The sequence below is a fragment of the Ixodes scapularis genome, unplaced genomic scaffold, assembly GCF_016920785.2.
Source record: "Ixodes scapularis isolate PalLabHiFi unplaced genomic scaffold, ASM1692078v2 PGA_scaffold7__128_contigs__length_106722199, whole genome shotgun sequence".
Classification (NCBI taxonomy): Eukaryota; Metazoa; Arthropoda; class Arachnida; order Ixodida; family Ixodidae; genus Ixodes; species Ixodes scapularis.
The window spans coordinates 32,529,582-32,551,599 of record NW_024609882.1 but is presented as its reverse complement, the minus strand read 5'-3'; the positions used below and the strand labels follow the sequence as shown (position 1 = coordinate 32,551,599).

General features: G+C 45.8%; 1 protein-coding gene across 6 annotated transcripts in view; it reads right to left on the bottom strand.

Moving 5' to 3' along the window:
- LOC8025943 (MAP kinase-activating death domain protein) overlaps positions 1 to 22,018 on the bottom strand; it is an 88,654-nt gene that overhangs the window by 27,517 nt on the left and 39,119 nt on the right. For all 6 annotated transcript variants that reach the window (XM_042286528.1, XM_042286529.1, XM_040503952.2 and 3 more), the window contains 12 exons: positions 21,931 to 21,997; positions 19,595 to 19,852; positions 15,568 to 15,705; positions 14,215 to 14,416; positions 13,909 to 13,974; positions 13,294 to 13,429; positions 8,637 to 8,820; positions 6,096 to 6,293; positions 3,349 to 3,459; positions 3,157 to 3,244; positions 2,639 to 2,731; positions 1,341 to 1,495 (listed from right to left, as the gene is read on the bottom strand). In XM_042286528.1, the coding sequence (XP_042142462.1) occupies positions 1,341 to 1,495; positions 2,639 to 2,731; positions 3,157 to 3,244; positions 3,349 to 3,459; positions 6,096 to 6,293; positions 8,637 to 8,820; positions 13,294 to 13,429; positions 13,909 to 13,974; positions 14,215 to 14,416; positions 15,568 to 15,705; positions 19,595 to 19,852; positions 21,931 to 21,997 (1,696 nt within the window). The remainder of the gene's footprint in view (positions 1 to 1,340; positions 1,496 to 2,638; positions 2,732 to 3,156; positions 3,245 to 3,348; positions 3,460 to 6,095; positions 6,294 to 8,636; positions 8,821 to 13,293; positions 13,430 to 13,908; positions 13,975 to 14,214; positions 14,417 to 15,567; positions 15,706 to 19,594; positions 19,853 to 21,930; positions 21,998 to 22,018) is intronic.

Genomic DNA, 22,018 nt, shown 5'->3' with positions numbered 1-22,018 from the left:
GATACAAAAAAGAGGTCGCATCTCCACGTGGTGAATGATGTTGATTGAGGCGAAGCTCTGGTGGTGCTGATGATACTGATTTTATTGTTCATAGGTAGTGCTGATGGTGCTGTTTTTTTGCTTTTTTATTGCTCATAGGTAGCGTTCAGTTGTGGGTTGCGTTTCGACTTCACTATTACTGCTTTATGGTCGGTGAAATGCAGAGCCATTGGTTTTTCTAGCGGATCAGCTTGGATCCGCTAGAAGCCGTGGAAATGCATCTCCATCGCTTAAGTCAAAGGTCCATGTCAGAAACAGAATGTGTGGTATGGATTGTGGTTATATATGCATTTGAGCATTTGACCACAGCGCCCTCTCGTCTATAAACGTTGAGCCAATGCACGCAAAGTTTAACGCAATTATACACGCATCTCACCGCAGCGCCCTCTCCAGTATAGACGTTGAGCGGCTACGTGCAACATTGGAGTGTAGCATAGTAGTTAAGACGTCTGCCTCGTAAGCAAGCGGTCCCGAGTTCAAACCCCCGTGCGGGCGTACATTTTTTTTTTTTTAAAGTAGGCCGATCCCGGAGGCAGTGCAATCGATGTGAGCACGGACGCCGGACGGATGAACAAAGCTAGACCCTAAGGAGTCATAATGGAACAGCGCGAATTTTTGCAAGGACAGAAGAAGGAACTGGACAGGACGAGCTCTTCGTGGTTTCCTGAGAATAAACCTTTCAGTTGTTAGTCAGCGCTCGTCCTGTCCAGTTCCTTCTTCTGTCCTTGCAAAAATTCGCGCTGTTCCATTATGAATCCATACCAACTCGCCCAGTTATCCTGTTTACTAACCCTAAGGAGCTTCGTCCCTAAAAGACAACGCTCCTATACTATTACATGTGATCTTCAAGGGTATGTTTCGACTGTTTGATATTAAGAATAATTCGAAATATCCGAGTGTGATATAACTGGGTTCGACTGTAGACGAATTGCCAAGTGATTGCCCAGGCTGACTGTGAAGCGCTCTGTACATTTAGCACTCCGTTCAACGGATTGTGTACAAAGAGTGGAAGCTAAACAGTCTCATGACATCTGTATCAGGTGAGTCAGACATTACAAAATCAGTCATTGGATGTAAACAGAGAGAAAGCAAAATTATGTTGTTAATTAAGAGTTTGACAACCTCAGAACAGAACACTTGAAAAAAATAAGCCAAGATTAAACCTGTCTCGCTGACTAGAGCTAACTGATCTGTCATAGCAAACCTATAAACGGAGCATATTAAATAACACCAACCGCGCAGCTGAGAAGGTAGGCATGAATCTCCTCCGTAACTTCTAGAAGTTGGCGTGAATGGCATACCTCTGAGTCGATGCTCGTGATCTTAGAGAGCACGAGCTTCTTCGCGTTCATGAGTCCCCGAAACATGTCGGAGGCCTCGTCGTGATGGTCGATACTGTCGGCCGAAGGGATCACGTTCATCTGGGGTGGCGTGTGCTGAGACACGTCGGAAAGGCCTGCAAACATCCCGTCTTTGTGTTAAAACGCGGTGGCAATTTAACGCTGCTTGAAAACGCTCCGAAACTTTGAAACAAACACTAAGAAACACGCAAAAGACACGACAGGCACCGTTCCCTAACAACAGCCATGCCTCTCTAACGCAACAGCACCGGCAGTGTCTCGTCAATCGATCAATCGTTTCTTTTATTTCTCCAAGGCGAGAAAGAGATCTCTTTGGAAGGTCCAGAGGTAGAAAAGGCAAAACAAAGTCGCAATGACAAAGCACCAAAAGTGTTTTTCTTTTTTTCTTTTTCTCTTAGTCTTCATTTCTTAGTACTGTTAGAGGGTTTCCATTATGTTTCATATGACATACCAGTTACCGTTCCTTCATACCCAACAAGGAATCAAATTTCCCTCGTTAACCATGTGAGTTACCTTCACTGTCTCGAGGGACAGCATTATCAGGCATGTTTTTAACAGCTACAGGTGAAGGATAATTTGACTGCTGCATTTCCATTTATGCCCTATTAGTAACCTCTTTACGATATGTTACTCAGCACAAGCTTCAATAAAGTGACAGCAGCAGTGTTGGTCCAACTTTAAAACTATAGGGCCCTAAAGGGAGACTGAAAATCGTCAATGTAGCCAATGCGGAATAGTTTGAGCATACTGCAAACACTCTGACTACTTCGGTCTAGAAGGATAAAGAACACAAATGAGGAAAGCAAACAATCATTCCCTTGCGAAAGAGACTAAGTTTGTCTGTGTGCTCCATGCTTTTCAGAGCGCAGCTCTTAGGGGCCCGCTTCCAGCTTGAGCGGCGTCGGCGTCGCTGTAATCACGAGGTCGTGGTTACAGCGACCTTGCGCTCAGGTGATGTGGTGACCCCCCCCCCGACGTCAGACGACCCCCCCTGAGGTCACGTGACCTCAAGGAGTCACCTATCCCTCAGTACCCTTCCATCCTCTACCACAAGAGCTGCGCCCTAATCCCGCGTTACAGGGAATTGTAAAAGGCTTTCATTTTATTGTTTAGAACTAAAGTAGACATAAATAAACCTACCTCAAAAATACAAAGTCACCGTGCGGGTTAAAAACAATGCAAACCAAAGCCGCAGAACAAGGAACACAAGAAGGGAAGTGTTCACTAGCACCACTCACTGAAGCGGTGTTCCAGCAGGGAGCCTCGGTCAAACGATCCCCTTTCTTCTCTGTGGGGAGAGTTATCCATGGGGCTGCTAGCTCTATAAAGATCTGAAGAGAAAAATAAGATTTGTGTGCTTTTCAGATTTAATATAAAAAGAAAAAGAAACACTACAGCTAAACCACAAAAAATATGACTTAGAAATAACTGAAAACACAGTGAAGGAGGAATAGAACAAAGACGGTGCTAAAACACGGTTCTTGGTTAGGGACATTACACAGAGAGCTCGCCAGCACGAAAATTAAAGCCCAAAATAATCAGTCATCCCAAACTTTCTCCAACTCACTTTCCGACAAACAGTCTGGTAGTATGTCAAGTGGAGTATAATAGGTGATGCCGTAGCTTTTACATAAACAACTGTACCGTTACTGTCACACACACGGTAACAAAATTATGTGACTTTACTTTTATCCCTTTCTCAAGTCTCAAATGTCTAAACATGCAAATCATGCGATTTTGTTGCACTGCTGTTCACCTGCAGGATGCGCCGCAACATCCGCCGCCCTCGCAGGATCCGTGGGATACCTGTTCAAATGTTCTCCGCTGCCGTACGGAGAGATATCCTGCATGTTCAGAGAGATCATGGCACTCACTCACCGAAGGAACCTCAGGTTCGCTGCAACAAGTCAGGAGCATTTATGTGCACATGTAATTTGAAGGGTCCCACCTGGCTCCTGTTGTATTTGGCATCTTGAGCACAGAGGGAGTTTTTGCGCGACGCCGACAGCTCCGGTTCTGTGCTCTGGGGTCTGCTCCTGCTGCCGACACTATTGGCATCCTGGCAGACACAGAATAAAGAACCTCAAGTTTTCGCTAAAAAAATTATAATTAAGTGGTCAAAAAGCTCAAAACTTTCCCAAGGGGGCGTTGACACAACAGCCACCGTATTACTCGCATAATGAATGCACTCACATAATGAACACACCCCCCCCAACGGCCGTCAATATTTGGACTTCATATTTTTTTCTCGCGTAATGAACACAGATTCCTCACTACATCGCCGGCTTGACACGTACCTTAGAAAGCAAACTGCGATAAGGCATTGAGGGTGTGACAAGGGTTAATTGGGTCACGTAGTAAAGACTCTAAGTTGGACAGAACATTTCTGAAAAGATGTTTGTTTCACCAGTTTCAAGGTGCGGTTAGAAATTTTGCCCCTCCCGCCGCCTTCGTCCCCAAAACTGAAATGGCCCCTCATACATTTCGTAGAGGTATGGTCTACACATACCAAAAAATACCAAGCGAGCGCCCAACCAAAATTGAGATATACTGTAATATCCCGAGAGATGCCCCCACCCCCGAAAGATAGCCCACCCTTATTTTTGGCATGATTTGCTATTTTTTCTGAAACACCGAAAGATAGCTTACTTCTAGTAATTGCAGGGCCCTTGGCCTCGGCTAAACCAGTTACTTACCCAGGCGAAAATTTCTAACTGGGACCAGTTGGCACCTCAACTGGTTTCAACTGGGACTAACTGGTCCCAACTGGAAAGCAACTGGGACTAACTGGTCCCAACTGGGAATCAACTGGGACCAATAGGAGTCCAACTGGGGCCAGCTGATGGGTCAACTGGTTTGAACCATTTCCAGTTGGGAGTCAACTGGTTTGAACCATTCCCAGTTGGGAGTCAACTGGTTTGACTCCCAGTTGGGAATGGAGTGCACTGGAACCAGTTAGGAAAGTAACTGGTTGGAGCGATTCCCAGTCGGACTTCAAATGCCTTTCCCGTTCCCAGTTCACACTGGGCAACAATTTGGACAAGTTGGGGGTGTATTGACCTTTGCTAATGAAGAAAACTAAAAACACTAACATTTTTAGATTTATACAAATAGGGAATTTTTATTTACTGGGGTACATTTATATATTTATAAAAATAATATAAAAATTTTAATTAACTAAATAATTTTTTAATTGTAAAATATAATTAGTGACAAAATGTGTTCACCTAAATGAACATTTAGTGCATTATTAAAATATATTAAAACATTTATTTCAATACCTACAGTATTTTTTTTTCTTTTATTAAATAAATTTATCTTTTGACTAACCAGAGCTAGCCGGCCGCCGCGGCACGCAGGTGCGGATTAGTGGTACGCGCTGTCGACAGATGGCGCTGCCTATGCTGACGCCGGAGTCGGACGGACGCGGTAGAGAAGGGTCGCCATCGCCCAAGTTGGCGTCGTTATGAAAATGTCAAAACTACAGCTGCGCTTCTTTGGACCTAACTGTACACACACCATGGTGGCGACGGTGAACTTCGAGGATGGAAAGATGCAGTTGAGCGATCGGAGGGCACCCAGGAAAGACCGGACGGAAGAGAACACGCCGCGGAGAGCACAATGGCGAAGATGGCGGGAGGTCTACCTCGAAAATGTTCCGACAGTTGTGACAGAGATTGCAAGGTGGGGGCGCTACCGCATCTTATCAGGACTTCACCTGCGCAACGCAGGATCACGGGTGAGCACCTTTTTTCACGCGATGGGAAGAGAAGCTGAGGACGTCTTCACTAACAGACGCCAGCGGCCGATCTTCCTTCATCTCATCAATACCACCTCTGAAAAAGCGATTCAACCGTCGCAAGCAAGTGGCTAAACCCGGAGCGTGTACGTCACCGAACCTATTTAGTTTCATTCTCCAAGTTTTTGACAATAAAGTCTTGTCACCCTTCCATTTTGTGCCGTGTTTCATTGTTGCTGGAGTTGATACGAACTCCAACTGGGACCAGTTGTAACTGGGACCAATTCCAGCTGGGACCAACTCCAACTGGGACCAGTTGCAACTGGGAATTGTTCCATAAACCAGTTGCAACTGGGACCAACTGGTCCCAGTTGAAAATTTTCGCCTGGGTAACTGGCGACCTCGGCAAAACTGGTTGCTTAACCATGGCGGGAGATAAGCAAACATTACTGACTGAGAAGGGCGGTCGTCTGGTTCATCGCCTCTTCCTGCGATCATAAGTCTCGAGGGTCTCAAAATCTAAAACTAGCATTTTTTCAACTTTTCTTATGGCACACCAAAAGTTAGCCTACCCGTTATTTTCATCCAATCTGCTATCGAATGTAGGCAGGCTATATCTCAGGATGTTACGGTAATCTCGAAGAACCGGGGAACGGGTGCTCGTTGGGCTTCGTACAAATTCATACAAAGGTGGCTTTCCTCTCTTTCCCACTTGTGGCTTTGACGGCACTGCATGGAACTAGTGAGGTATAGTAGAGTCGCGGGCCTTTCTCCGATGCACCGACTGACTTGCTGGGACCACAGCCCTTGTCGTCTGCCAAGTTCTGCTGGACACGAGACGTGTCCTCAGTTCTCAAACGTTCTAAAAGCGGCGGGTGGGCACTTATTGCGACCCGGCCACACGCTAGGTACCATACGGTAGACTCAAACAGAACTCGACGAAGGCGACGACTCACTTGGGGAAGGCCGGGGTTGATGCGCAGCCCCTGTTCGGAGGCAACGTCCTTGCTCCAGAAGTGTGTATGGGCGATCTCGCACACCTGCAAGGCGCTTGCCATCCCCCCAAGGCCGTAGTTGGTGTAGCTCTGCTCCAGTCCCGAGATCACCATCTGGAGCATCTTCAGGGTGCCCTTGTACACCGGCTTTGAGATCATCTGGGGCCGGGGAGGGAAGGGAAAGAAGAGAGAAGGCACCATGACCGACCTTTCTTGGCGACTTTCAAAATCGTACCAGTCGCCGCTGAAGTGCGGAAACAATGCGAGAAGGAATGCAGACACCAGTTCTCCAGAGATAAAAATAAAAGGAAAAATGAGGAGAATACAGTCACACCTGTTTATACCACTCTTTCGGATGCGCAGATGAGTTTGATAAATAAAAGGGTTTGTTATGCCAGAACTTGATATAGAGAATTTGAATGCCGGGAGTTTGAAATACAACGTATTGACATTAAATGTGCAGTAAACACTCAAGTGTAGGTAATTCGATGGATCGCGAAAAGAAAGTTTATTTCGAGAAAACGTAACTGACGATGCGCTAGGCGGGTTAATAGACAAGACAGGGAGCAATTCCAGTTCAGCTGTTTCTTCAGCTGGGATGTTTGCTAGATCGGAGCATCTGGCTAGACTCGCACGAAGGACTAGATAGAAAATCGCTTACCCTTTTCCCTCAGAAGCTGCGCGAGGCGCGCCGATTAAGAGAAAGCCACGAGCGCCCGTGTTTTAGATTTAGATTTCAGACTTGCGCCCAATCTCCGCAAGAGGCATCTGCCATTAAATTGCAAGCGCTCCCCATGGTTTGAAATGGGCCATCTCACCAATCTAGGCTCTCTAGGTTACGCCAGTGATTGCAGCGACCTCGTAGTGGCTGCACCAAAAAAGTTGCTATCTATACTCAGCCGCTCAGCATGCCCCTGGAAATTCATGAAATCATGGCGACTTCCAACTTTTTTTTCGCCATGCTCTTCGCAATTGACTATTTCGACTATGTCCAAGAACGGGATTCGTAAAGCGGAACCAAAAAAATACCGCATCTCCACGTGGTGAATGATGTTGATTGGGGCGAAGCTTGGGTGGTGCTGATGATACTGATTTTGGACATAGGTAGTGCTGATGGTGCCGTTTTCATTCATGTCAGTAGAAGAATGTGTGGTTTTCTTCTTTGTCTTTTTGTAAGAAAACAGATGGGATGGCAACTCAGAACCCCCTACTCTTTTTTTTCTTCTTTTTCTTGATACTGATTTTGGTCATAGGTAGTGCTGATGGTGCCGTTTTCATTCATGTCAGTAGAAGAATGTGTGGTTTTCTTTTTTTTCTTTTTTTAAGAAGACAAATAAGATGGCATCTCAGAGCCCACTATTTTTTATTTTTTTTCATCTCTTTTTAAAAAAATTTTTTTTTGCTCTTGCTGCTGAACTCACGAGCAGGGGCACGCAGGACGGCGGACGGACATACGGAAATGGCTAGCCCCTAAGGAGTTTCGCCCCTAAAAGAAAAGAACAAAGCACACACTAAGCGGAAGCGAAAAAGCAAAGAAGCAAATGACGCGCACACTCACGCGCCAGTTCGCGAAGGAGGTTTGCTTGGTGGTGTATGATGAGGAGGAAAATTCACACTTTGCTAGTCACATGATTTCGGAGCAACCACAAAATCTATCGCGTGCTGCGAGCGCCAAAGTGCAGAACAGAAGCGTGCACGGGCCACATGGGGACGCTGTGGAGGAACGCTTGCGATGGCTCGCTGCGTGCCTCGACCTTGCCTTTGAAGTGCCGAGTTGTTCTCTTTTGTTTTCAACTTGCGCTTCACGATTCATTTTTTTTTCTTTTGGAACAGGACAGGCGTTTGCATGTTTCTTGCGGCCGTTTTCTGTTTCAGAGTTCAATATAGCCAACGGGATGTTCGTTATAAAAGTACATTTTACCTGCATTTTCGTCCGAAATATGTGGGCGTTATACATGGACAGTAATACGCTATATCCGGGTTCGTTTTACACGAGCGCGACTGTAGCCGCTTTATGGTAGCACTCTAAGCCGACTCTCCCAATTACACCTGCATTAAAAGAACTTTGAGCCTTTCCATGCTAGTGAAGAAGGAAAACCAGCAAAGCTGTGTTATGGTGGGAATAAAGTAATGGCCGTCCGCAAGTTGGCAAGCCAGAGTGGAAAGGTTAAAAAGGTTGCCATGATCTATGAGCGACGGCGGCAAGCAGACAACCGGCAAACACAACACTCTGGACAGCTACCGCCATCTATGAGCGGCGGCGGCGATCAGAGTGTTGTGTCAACATGTTTTTGGTACTGGACACAATTCTAAGGAACCTAGCCCTTAACAGTTCCGCCGTAAAAAAAATAATATACGTATATATATAAACTCGTTAACACAGAAACGGATGTGGTGTACGAAATTTGTGCCTCGGCGAAGAACAATACGGTGACTTCAGAGTCCCCCTCCATTCAATGATCAGTGTGGCACAGTCCACGCCGCTTGCGAAGGGCAACTCACCACGTCCTTGATGAGACCGTCAGGCCCCACCCTTCGCTCGAGCGTCCGGTTGAGCTGGGAAACGACCAGGTTGCGGTAGCTCTCGTCTTCCATGAGCCTCCTGATGCGGCTCTGCTTGAACCACTTGACCCCCTCCCCATCCCGAATGGCATTCAGCACCTCCTTCAGGAACTGCTGGTTGTCACTGCACGCAGGGCGACACAATTCACAGATCACAGAAAATCCCAAATAGTACAATGGGTACGGCTCAACGAATTAGAAAGCATCGGTAATGCTGCAATTATAGAAGGAAAGCAAGGAAAAGGACGGAGACAACTCTGATGTTTGGTCCAGTCTTTATCCTTTTTGTTGCATTCCTTCTACACTTCTTACCATAAAGTAGACTGATTACTCAAACTCCATGAAGCCTTGAATTTTGTTTGAATTATCAGAAGTTAGAATTATCAGGAAATTCATCAAAATATAGACATGGTATCCCTGGAGCAAGGGGACAAAAAGGGATGGACAGACACGAAACTCCAAAAATTGTAGGTTTCGTGCCTGTCTGTCCCTTTTTGTCCCCTTGCTCCAGGGTTACCACGCCTATCCTTACCCAGCTTGCCTGTTTACTTGCTTTAACATCTACGGTAAATATGATGCAAGATAAAATTACGATTTGTTCTATGAATGGTTACACATACAATGCAGACATTTGATGATTTCCTCTATATAGAGGCCTTTCGATCTGGATGAGCATCGTACCGGTGTGTAGTCGTGTATCACTACTGCGTGGTGCACATTAAAGACGCCGGACTAGCGGTTGGACTGTACTAGCTAAATTTCTCATCTACAGGTGATACTCCATACGCCCATTGAGTCTGACTAACTTCCGGTTGTATAAACATACACACATTATATATTACTAATCATAAGTAGGCATGCCACAGATGAAATATTGGTGAAATGTCTGAGGTAACTATATACCTCCCTCAAAAATTTTGTACCATCGTAAACTGTATCGACAGCAGATGACACCTTAGAACAGAATTAAGTTTGCTCATCCAGAAAAAATGTGTTTTGTGCACTATTAGCCCCGTTAAGCGCGCTTCCTACCGAGCACTGATGCACTGCAGAGAAGCAACACCCGCAGATACAAGCTCTGTGGGTGTTGCTTGTTCCACAGTGCACCGGTGCTCAGTAAGGAGCGCACTCAACGTGGCCACGAGAACAAAAAGTATAGATTACGCAAAAACCCTATTCAATTAAGAGGCTTAATGCATTAAACACACAGCGGGGCAACCAAATTTTTGAAATTTGTTTGAATTAACCAGAAGTATGAAATATCCAAGTTTGAATTATTATGAGCCTACTGTAGGCATACAATGCCCACCAAACTCGTATGGAGCATGCAAACCATGCATTTTCTCGTGGCAGAGCTCTCCTGGAAGAAGCTGAACGACGGCTTCTCGACATACAGTTGCCGACCGTTTTTTCTGACTCCGATAATTCGGACTTGTTCGATATTTCGGACCTAAAGGAGGAACCGTGACTTACCCCATAGAAATTGTGAATATTCACGACTAATGTTTGAGACAGCTTGAAGTCCGAGAGTTTGATTATTCGAATAAAATTGTCGCGAGCGATCAGTGGGAAACACCACTGAGAAGCGGCCATTTTGAATTCTAGGTTGGCTGCAAATGGGTTGGCATGGTTTGGCAGCGCTACTTGAGTACTCCAGAGTCCTACCGCTAGGTGACGCTATGCTAGCCCTTTTCTTTCCATTTAGCTGCATGCCATCATCATCATCATAATTATCATTTTGCTTTGTTTCCTTCCATCCCTTCACGCCTCCTTGCCTTTGCCCAACGTTGCCTCCCCCTCACTTTCGCATCGCCAGTCGCCATTTTGTGCTCGTGGATTTGCGCCTCTCATCTGGTTCGGAAACCGCTGGCTTGGACGTCATGGCCCCATCTGTTCTTCCGCCGTCGCAATATGTCGTTAAGAAGTGCAGAAAGTATGCGACCATTTATGTATCTGTGTACAGGACAGTGCACTGCTGCTTAGGCCACTTGGCTGTTTGCAGGCACGCAAATAAACCCCATCTATCTATCTTTAACGCTAGAAATTAGTAGGCAGCGATTCTCAAGCTAACAGAAAGTTGCCGAACGCAAACGGAGGCGTAACCTAAAACAAGGCACGCAGGCGTTACCTGAAGCAAGGCACTATGTACGGCTTTTTTAAGCCCACTTGGAAGTAATAAAGGCAAGTTTTTCAATCTGCTGATTTTTCGGACTGTTCTATTATTCAGACGTTTTTTCGGTCCCTGCAAAGTCCGAATAATCAGTCGGCGACTGTACCACTTTGGGATGGTTTGTTTAAAGGGACACTGACAGGGTATTTATGCTCGCCGAGGTTGTTAGTTGTACGTGACATATGAGGGCTCAACTACCCAGAACAGAATTTGCGGCTCAAAATTCGGTTTCTTTCCGCCCGAAAACCGCCGATCAAGAACTGGCCGGTTCGAGTCTCGCTCACTCTCTTTTCCGCGGTCACGGGCCATTTTCTAAGGTATCGATGCGACCACCAAATTTAATCAAAGTCGTGGGTCACTGAAGGCACACACTCAATATTAAAAATAGAAAAAAATATGAAACCCATTTTTTGTGGCTTCTAAAAAGCTGCAAATACGTTGATTGAAAAAAAAAGTTCCACAGACAACCGGAAGCATTCTGTGCGTTCGTCGTTTCGCGTATCGTGGGACTCGCGGGGACGGCGATGGCAGCGGACGACGGGCGTGGGACCTCTATTTCAGAACTGTCGTTCGCGGTACCGGCGAATTCTGTCTACCGTTAAAAGAGAAATTTGGGACTGATCAAAAGAATTGGTATTCATCCCGTACGACACGCCCGGCCACCAAGCCGATTTGCACGAAGACGTCGCCGAGCCGTCGCTCCCTTCTCGTGGCTGAAGACAACGCTCGCGCAAACGTCAAGCACGACGTGTCTACTTCGAGTTGAATATGCACGCGTACGATTTCTTTACTAGGTGCGAATGTCCCCAAAGCGTGGTGCTTCCCGACTTCGACCCGGGAGTGCTTTTGCTAAAGAAAAATCGACAGCAAACTTTCAAACTTACAGTTTACCGGCTGAATTATTACTAAGGAAAGAGATCCACCAGAAACGAGATGCCCCAGTAGCTCAGTGGGAAAGACGTCCGCTTCACACACCGAAGGTCCGGGTTCGATCCCCCGTGATTTTTTTTATTTTTTTTATTTGCAAACAATTTCTGATGTTTACATATCTTTTTCTTTTTTTTACAATCATCACTGAAGAAACAAACAAAAAAAAATAACAAACAAATGTTGTGGACGATACTTCGCTGAATTAAACGGTATGGGATTTCCGTTTTGACACCTGCGAACTCAATGTAATCACTTTCCACAAAGTGCAAGGAGCATATAAATCAGGTAGCGTCCGCTTTCCGAGGTGCCCGTAAATGTTCTACAGGAATTGCAGCCAGCCATTGGTCCCGATCCCGTTGATCTTTCGACAATGCCACTTTTTTTCGGAGGACATGTGAGCCAGCTCTTCACGCAACATCTTGGGTTTATTCTTTTCGGAGCCGATCATGGAAATTCACCACGGGCACTCACTACTCATCTCTAACTCCTCAATGTACAAAACAACTCATCTTGGAGTACATAACAACGAGCGGAACAAACATAACTGCAAAAGAATGGCACGGCAAGCAGTTCCCGCACGCCGCATGTCGTGTCGTCTGCTACCGGAGAGGAGAAAAACAAAAAAAAAAGCATGGTCGGGTGTAGCCACGTGACTTCCGCCAGTCACTCTCTTCTCTCCACTTCTCCGACCTCCGTCGGGTTTCGGTTTCGAGCAGTTGCGTCTTTTGGCTTTATTAAAGAAATACGCTACTCTGTTGCAAAATATTAATTGGGTAGTCCTCCGACACCATAATGAAGCGCCTGGCAAAAAATAAAAAAATTTTTTTGGGGGGTGTCAGTGTCTCTTTAACGCCACATTACGAAGCCTTAGCTTGGCAGTTGCCAGGATGGCGATCCTACCGGAAAGGACGCAGTTTGAGTGTTCCGTACGAGCTTGGTAAGCACTGTACATTGCGAAAATGTGGGCTCATCCTCGGCTGGAATCCAGCCGGGAGCAACTGGATCCAGATGTATGTATAAAGCCAAATGGGAAACGACCGAACCCAGCTGGATAATGCCTGGGCCTGGTTGAACGGGAAACGACTCCACATTGAGCATTCAGCATTCAGCTGGAAAAGCCCCTGCTCCAGTTGGAGCGTTCAGTGTCCAAGCAGATACTTCCAGCTGGAGTTTCTAGTGTCCAACTGGAGCACTGCCTCCAGTTGGACTAGCAATTACTCCACCTGGGTTGGCAGAAAGATAGCTAGAGGCAACCAGTCATGCCACATACAGACGGGGTTAGTTTCAAACACCGCAGCTGTTACGCATTCGAGATTAGTTTGGTTTGTTCGCAGATCATTGCAAAACCAGAATCGTTAGACTGAAAAAAAAATGACGAGACAGCGGCTGACAAAAAAATAAAAAGGTTCCTTTGTTGGCCCAGCAGAGCCATTACTGTGCCAAAATTGGCATGAAGTCCTAGACTGCTCTTGAAGCAAAGCTCAGGAATGTGCCGACCTTTGAGTGGTGGACTGCTCTTCAAATGTTTGCAGAGACTTGGGCGGCTCCTGAGGCTGAAGCCTCTTGGCCTGCTGAGGCGTGATGTGCTTGATGAGTGGCGTCCTCTCCACGGGTCCCCTCCTCCCCATGTTAGCTGGTTAATACAAGCATGCACACAGCAAGCGTTTAGTAGTTAGAGGGCATTGTTAGTCAGCCATCATGCAAATCCATTAGTCAGATCTAAAACAACAAGTACAGCAGTTTTGACAGGGGGTTAGGCTATAGTTGTTTATGGAAAATTCTTATGTCTGCAATGCCAAAAATCACAAGGGACCAGGAACAAGGCAAAGACGAAGAGCATTGTGTCTGCGTGAACTTCGTTCCTGGTCTTTTGTAATTTTTGATGCTGTTAATATATCGGAACAAGAAGCAGAGGCTACCGAAACATCTAAACTGCCTCTCGTAAATAAAACTCGCTGCTGTACACCAGTAAAGTAATAGTGTGTTACTTTGCTAATTCAGTTCATGGCAGCTCTTGTTACCTTCATACTTCACTTGAAATGCAGTAATAACAGCTAACAAGCAGACAGCACAGAAAAAACAAAAAAGGTTGAAAACGAGCTCTTCACTAACCTTTGGGAAAAGGTCCAAATGGGGGTGCTCTTTCTTTGCCCTTCACAGTTGAAGACATTCTTCCTCCTGCGATTGTTTAATAAAAAAAAAAAACAATAGCACCATCAATTCCACTACAACCAGCCCCACTGCTTGCACTTCGCAGTCTTACATCCATGCAGCTTTTTACAAAAAAAAAAGGTGAGCGGTACGTCCAGCGCTGCAAACCTGGAAAATCCCCTAAGCGACAAAGCAAAAAACAAAAAGGAGAGCTCTAGAAGAGTGCTGGAATAACTAGGAAGTGGAGGAGGGAAGGGAACAAATTACTTCTCTCGCCGAAGAGGCCAGAAATGCCCTGGATGACGTTGGATGTGTGAGCGGCAAACCCATTGAGTTCGTTGCTCATGGTGGTGATGAGGGAGCCCGAGTCGCGCCGGGGAAACGAGAGCTGCGTCGTTGGGAACTGGCCTTCGCTGGACGACTCCGAGGGACAAGGATCCTGCTTCTCTCTGTCACGGTCGCTCAAGGCCTGAACAACACAGGACAGAACATAGTAAAAAAAAAAGAAGTAAAATGCGTCTGCTAGGGTACGTGAATATTCAAACTTTCGAATAGTAGTTTAGAAAACTATGCTATTCGATATTCGGTTCGAGATGAACTACGATGTTTGTGTTTCTCGAAGTGTTGATCGTGGTGGGTTAGCCCCATTGGCACGCTTCTCACCAAGCGCCAGTGCACTGCAGAGAAGCAACGCCCGCAAAGCTCGTTTCCGCAGGTGTTGCTTCTCCGCGGCACACTGGTGCTCGGTAAGAAGCGTGTTCGACAGAGATAAGCCGTCGCAATCAACAATTCGAAAAGTAAAAATATTGCTTTCAAAGTGGGATGATGCATGTGTGTGCTTGGTGCATTTCAAGAGAAATAGAAACTTTGTGAACGTTGATATCTACACTACAGTAAAATTTTCAAAATTAAAGTGTAGCTATTATGTGAGAGTATATTTATTAAGCGGAGATGTCCTGAAAACCTGTGTTCATCAATCATGACTGTCTTTTTTCTTTTCTTAAATTCGGGACTTAAGAAAGTATATTTGCATATAGCATGATTTATAAATTTCTAGATTACGGTAGGTGTAGCTGGGCATTTCTACAAGTTTAATTTTATGTCGAAAGCATAATTTACTTGCCATCCCAATGTATACATTGGACTTTCTGAGGCCGCTGTCTATAAATATAGTTTATAAAGTTAGCTTAGAAATGAATAAATGGAAGCTTGGGGACAACTTTCTCGAGGTCAGCCGGCTGTTCGTTTAAGTATGGTGAAGTAGTGAAAGGCTTGATGAAACTATTCGGCATTAGATTCTAAAATATTCGGCCAAAACCACCATTTGCTTCGAACTCAAAATTCGTCATTCGCACATGCCTAGTATCCATTTTTGTTGTTGTTTTTTAGACCTGAAAGGCTGTCATTAAAACCATAGGCATGGGGGAAGATCTCACTTGGGGGGCACTAGCCTAAGTGCCAAATTTTTGCTGCCCACCAATATCACTTACTAAAATGTGAAAAAGCGCCGATGTCGCATTCACGTCAACCGCGCCACGTGGTGTACGTGATCGTAACTTGCAAACTCGGCAATAATCTGTGTCAATGAAGTGTAACAGGAGACGAGAGGAGGGGTCAAACCTTCATGAGGGTCTTGCGTCCAGCCTCTCGGGCGGGTTTGGTCGCCTCCAGCGCCGACCGACTCACTTCGGCCGCCGCCTTGGAGGCCTCGCGGGCCACTTCCTTCGCCTCCCGTGCCACCGCCTCAAACAGGGAACCCTGGGGGGGTGAGCGAACACATTTATTGTATGTCGACAGAATCAAAGACACTGACAGGTGGTGGAGGGAGCAATACACTGACGGAAGACCTCGCTAATGCGGGGGCCTGGCGTATCGAACATGTTTTAAACAAAAAGGATATGCAAGGTATGGGGCCGTAATTCTAAAGGTGCTGGAATTTTGTTTCGGCAGAAATATTTAAAAGATATACGGTACCAGCCGACCCAAAACATTCTCTCCGACAAATATAAAATTTTTAAACTGTTTCGCTCCCAAACACTTCAGGTGAAAGAAAGAAAACGGCAAGTACCTAAGAGTCACGAGTTGTTGCGAATCAAATGTGAATCAGTGCAGTCATTTCATGATTATGCATTGCAGCAGTCAGTCAGTAAACGATTTTACTAACATAAAAAGGTACCTCGTAGCATCTTGAGGGAACCATTCGTGCTAATGAAACATTGACCAACCCGTTGACTGCTGCCTTGCGTCAATTACGACGGACTTGGGCTATAAAAAAAAAACAGTCGGCCATTTGCCGTACTAGCGTGGCAAAGGCCAATGGTAACACAGAATGTGATGTGCGAGTGTGGAGAAACCGTGTACGGATGTGGAGACTGGATGGTGCAAAACGGCCCAACGTTGTACAAAGTAAGTGAGTGAGAGCTCTGTGGTAGCCTCACTTATGGGTACCATCTTCTGCGATTGAGATCTAAATGTGACTTTCTCGGAGCCCTTCGAAATGCGAGATGCAGTAGACGGAGTGTGCAGAAAACAGAGCAATCGGAACTCGGCAGCACCGAGCAAACCCCTGGCGCAGTTCGCGGCAGGAGAAAACCAAACACTCAGACCCGTTGCGGCAAAGGAGCTGCTTTTCTTTTTTCTCCACTTTTCTGTCGCTTTTTCTCACGCTCTTTCTCCAAGGAAGCCCGGTGAGCACTTGTTTCATGGAGCAAATCGCCGCCACACACCTGAACACGCAATGCTTTACCCTTGCCGGGAGCAATACAGGGGCACTTGAAGAGGGGATCGAAGTGGCAATGCAGATAAGTTGGTTCACGATACAATCGGAAACAGCGCAGGAATAACAAAGACGATCAAGGTGTGGACAAAACGAGCTCTGGAACAAGGGTTTTCAGCTGGCATTGGTGTCGAGTTGGCAAGGAGACGGGCACTGCGTCAGCGTTTGGCCGGCAGCCGGCCCATCGACTTCTGTTGCCCGGCACCTAACCGGATATGGTTAGGTGTCAGCCGAATAACTAGGATTCCGTGTTTTTGGAGTTTATTTCTTGTGCAATTCACAGCGTGTTTTTCTGAGTTTATTTTTCGCTCCAAAATCAGGGTTCATCGGAGTTTTATTTTTGTTTAATTCTCAACACTCTGAAATTGTGAATTCATTTTACCATGTTGCCATTTAAAAAAAAAGCTTTCGGCCTTTCCAATTTGGTGAAGAAGGAAGACCAGCGAAGGTGTACTATGGTGGGATGACCTCAAGGCCGACTTCTTGGATGACCTCGAGGATGACGCCTAGGGGACGACGTTTTGGGCGTCGTCTAGGACAACCTCAAGGATGCCATCTAGGACGACCTCAAAGATGACTTCTAGGACGACCTTGAGGACGACGCCCAAGACGACCTCAGGGACGACGTTTAGGATGTCCCAGGCAAAAATTTCTAACTGGGATTAGTTGGCACCTCAACTGGTTTCAACTGGGACTAACTGGTACCAACCGGGAATCAGCTGGGATAACTGGGACCAGCTGAGGGGTCAACTGGCTTGAACCATTCCGGGAGTCAACTGGTTTGACTCCCAGTTGGGAATGTAGTAAACTGGGACCAGTTAAGGAAGGAACTGGTTGGAGCGATTCCCAGTCGGACTTCAAATGGTTTTCCCGTTCCCAATTCACATGGAGCAACAATTTTGACAAGTTGGGGGTGTATTGACCTTTGCTAATGAAGATAACTAAAAATACTTGCATTTTTAGATTTATACAAATAGGGAAATTTTTAATTACTAAGTACAATAATGTATTTACAAAAAATTTTTTTTAATTAACTATATAATCTCTTTTAATTGGAAAATCTAATTAGCGACATTAAATATGTTTACCAAAATGAACATTCAGTGCATATATTAAAATGTGTTAAAACATTTATTTAAATACCTACAGCATTTTTATCATTTGGCCAATCGGAGCCAGCCGGCCGCCGTTGCACGCGGGTGCGGATTAGTGGTACGCCCTGTCGACAGATGGCGCTGCATATGCAACCAACATCGGACGGAAACAGTAAACGCGACGCGGTAGAGAAGGGTCGACATCGCTTAAGTTGGCGTCGTTATGATGTCAATACCACAGCTGCGCCTGTTTGGACCCAACTGTGCACACACCATGGTGGCAGCGGTGAACTTCGAGGATGGAAAGATGCAGTTCAGCGATCGGGGGGCACCCAGGAAAGACCAGACGGAAGAGAAAACCACTGCGGAAAGCACAATGGCAAAAATGGCGGGGGGTCTACCTCGAAAATGTTTGACTGTTGTGACAGAGGCAATTGGAAATGTTGGATTGCAAGGTGGGAGCACTGCCGCATCCTATCAGGACTTCCCCTGCGCAACGCGGGAACACGGGTGAGCACCTTTCTTCACGCAATGGGGAGAGGCTGAGGACGTCTTCACTAACAAACGCCAGTGGCCTATCTTCCTTCATCTAACGAATACTATCCCTGAAAAAGCGATTCAATCGTTGCAAGCAAGTGGCTAAACCCGGAAGCGTGTTTGTCATCGAACCTATTATTTAGTTTTATTCTCCCAGTTTTTGACAATGAAGACTTGTCAACCTTCCATTTTGTGCCGTGTTACATTGTTGTTGGAGTTGGCACCAGCCGTAACTGGGACCAACTCCAACTGGGACCAGTTGTAACTGGGACCAATACCAGCTGGGACCAACTCCAACTGGGACCAGTTGCAACTGGAAATTGTTCCATAAACCAGTTGGAACTGGAACTAGTTGGTCCCAGTCGAACATTTTCGCCTGGGACGACCTCAAGGACCACTTCTAGGACGACCTCAAGGACCACTTCTAGGACGACCTCAAGGATGACTTCTAGGACGACCTCGAGGACAACCTCTCGGATGATTTCAAGGATCACTTCTAAGACGACCTCGAGGATGACGTCTAAGACAACCTCAAGGATGACTCCTAGGACGACCTCAAGGATGACGCCTAGAGGACGTCGTCCTCTAGGCATCATCCTTGAGGATGACATCCAGGACAACGCCTAGAGAAATTCAGAGTGGAAAGGCCTGGAAAGGTTGCCGCTATCTATTAACGACAGCGGCAAGCCGGTTGTCTGGTTGCCGCCGTCGCTCATAGATGGCGGTAGCTGTCCAGAGTTTTGTGTCAACATTTATTTGTTGACGGACACGAAACTGGAGAAACTAGCCCTTAACAGCTCCGCTGCAAAAAAAAAGTTTGGGCACCATAATTTGTCCTGAAAGGAACCTCAGACGAGCTAAATGGCAAACCCCTTTTTTTAAGCGGTTTGAGATTTTAAAGGAAACTGAAGTGGCACTTCCTCTAGACCACTGGCCCTGCACTCCTATAAAATTTAAAAAAAAAAAAAAATGTTTTTTTTTTTTTTTTTTTTTTTTTTCAATTTTTTTATTTTGTTGCAATTTTGAATTTCAGAGCTTTTCGGATTAGGGGCGACCCGGGTGCTTAATCTATTTTTTTTCATTTATCGAAACAATTTCTTGAAAATTGACATGCTTTTTATATTGTGATATCATATTTGGAATTATATATCCGATATCTTCTCTAGAACAAAAGTTATGGCAAAATACCTAATTCCAATTACGTCATTTCTTAGGGGTCCCACTCCCTCCCCCACTGTACCTGGCTCCCCTGGGAGGTGAGGCTGCCGCTGCCGGGCCCCCTGCTGAGCACCCCTCCGGCTAGGCTGCCCAGGGCACCCATGGCCCGGCCGGAGGAAGCGGCGGAGCCCCCCTCTGGGGGCGTGCTGCGCCCGCTGCTCACGCTCCCCACGGGGCTGCGGCTGGGGCCAGACCGGATCGTCGAGGGCGTGTGAGGCTCCCCGTCGTTGGATGAGCCGCCCCCGGCCGGGGCGTCGTTGTCTCCGCCCTCGGAAGGTTCCTAGGCCAGCCAGAATCGAACACCTTAAGCTCTGACGATAATGTGTTTGTCCTTTGTCCCCCTTGTTCCCCTTCTCCAGGGATTACTACTCTCATCATTGTCGTTAGAACTACACTTCCCTGTTTTCGAAGGATTACGTTTCTTCAGATGGCGGGACGTTTTTTCGGGGGGTTTTGTCTTTTCTTGACAGATCTGGCGTCCTTCAGTTTCAATTTTCAGCGTCAGACAAAAAGTCAATGTTTGTTAGCCCGGCATTGGCCGAAAATCGGATGTGCTCGCTGCCTTGTAACTACGGTTTCGCGTTTTTGAGGGTTTGGTTTTTCTTCAATTTTGGGGATGCTTTTCAGGGTGGTATTATTTTTGTGCAAAATCGGTGTTTTTCGGCTTTGATTTTCGGATGTCAGACGAGAGTTCGCCAAAATTATCGGCCGGGCGTTGGCCGTAATGATACCCTTATAACCAGAGTTCCGCATTTTCAGGGGTTTTCTTTTTTCAAATTCAAGAATGCTGTTTAGTTTTTTTGTTTTTTTTTTTTCTTACAGGTGCAGTTCTATTTAATCTCAATTTTCAATGTCTCACAATAAAAAAAAAAAATCTAGTGTGGTTATCGGCCAGGCATTGGCCGAAATGAGACACACCACCTTCTACTAGGGCTCCGCGATCTCGAGTGTTTATTATTATTTTTTTTTTTCAAATAAAAAATAGTTTTTCCTTGTTTTTTTTCTTGTTTTTTTTTTATCCCCCCAAATTTAATGTGTTGGTTTAAATTTTCAATGCCGGACAAACATGAAAATCGGGAGCATGGAGCTCTCAGATCACCAGGGAACATAACCAAACAAATGGATGACATTCCGGTACCGATAAGAAAGCAGGACAATGGGCGTGATGCCCCAAGAAAGCAGCAGCTTGCAGACAGTTCAGCGTGGTATATGTTCAATGTCTACAGAAAACAAAAAGCCGTAAATAAAAAGCTTTCTTCCCATGAAGCTCAAGTTTGTTTGTTTTTTTATTCAAGGACAGCCTCAATATGAAATATATATATTTCAGTTTTTTCCAATTTTGATAAGACCGACTAGGGCTCATTTTTGGCATTTGTTGGTATGTACCAGAAACACAAAATCCTAGTTAGAGCTATTGTAAAATACTGGGCAAGCGCCCACTCAAAATTTAGAGATAATCGCGAAAAAATGGGGGATGGGTGCTTGTCCGGTAATCAATATTACACATCAATGTATTCTGCACATTTTCTTAGATCTTACAAATTTGGGAATGGGTGCTTAGTATGGAATGGGCGGATACACGGTATTCTACGGTAGTGTTTTCCCCTATTAAGTACTATATACTTACAAACACTCAAAAAGAAATGCCCGAGCTAATTTTTTTCAAAATCGAGAAAAACCAGAACGTTACGAACTGAGGCTGTCCTTGAGTGAGAGCAACCTAATGGTGTATTCGCAAGATGGAAAGTTTTATTCGAAGAGGGGATTAAACATCACCGAGGGGATTAAGCGTCACGGATGTTCTGTCCGAGCAACTGGGGAAGGATTATGGTTACTTTGGGAGAAGGATTATGATCACGACTACTTTTAGGGAAGGATTGTGATCAGGAGTGTTGAGCTATGGGTGTCTTTCTTTTCTTTTATTCCTGCCTTTTGTTCGATGAGCCCGTGACGGTTACAAATAGGTTCTCAAAGAGAAAGACTTCACAGACTCAACTGAATGTGACACAGCAGTGCGAATGCTTGCTCAGATTTTCTCAACCGCACCCTCCTCCTCGAGGCATTTCCTCCTCGCAGATCTTTGACAGAGTACTCGGTTTTCTCCGTTGATCTAAGCCTGTCAAGCGAATATACCCCAAGCTTCACCGTTAGAAATCTGTCTGGAGTTTTATTCACTGCAAACAGCGCATGTCCACAGAGGGGGATAGCTCACTCAATGAGACATGAGGAAACATGCATGCACGAAAGATGGCCAAGTCTAGAGAATGACCCAAAACGTTAAAAACCCAGCACACACAAGAGAATACTACTTCTATGAATGGTTGACACATTAAGCTGTTGGTAAAGCAGCATCCTCACCTGCCCTTCCGTCTTAGGCGCTGGAAAAGCTCCTCCAGAAGCGTCTCCTTGTGGTTGCCCAGAGGGGCTGCGAAAGAAAACATAAATA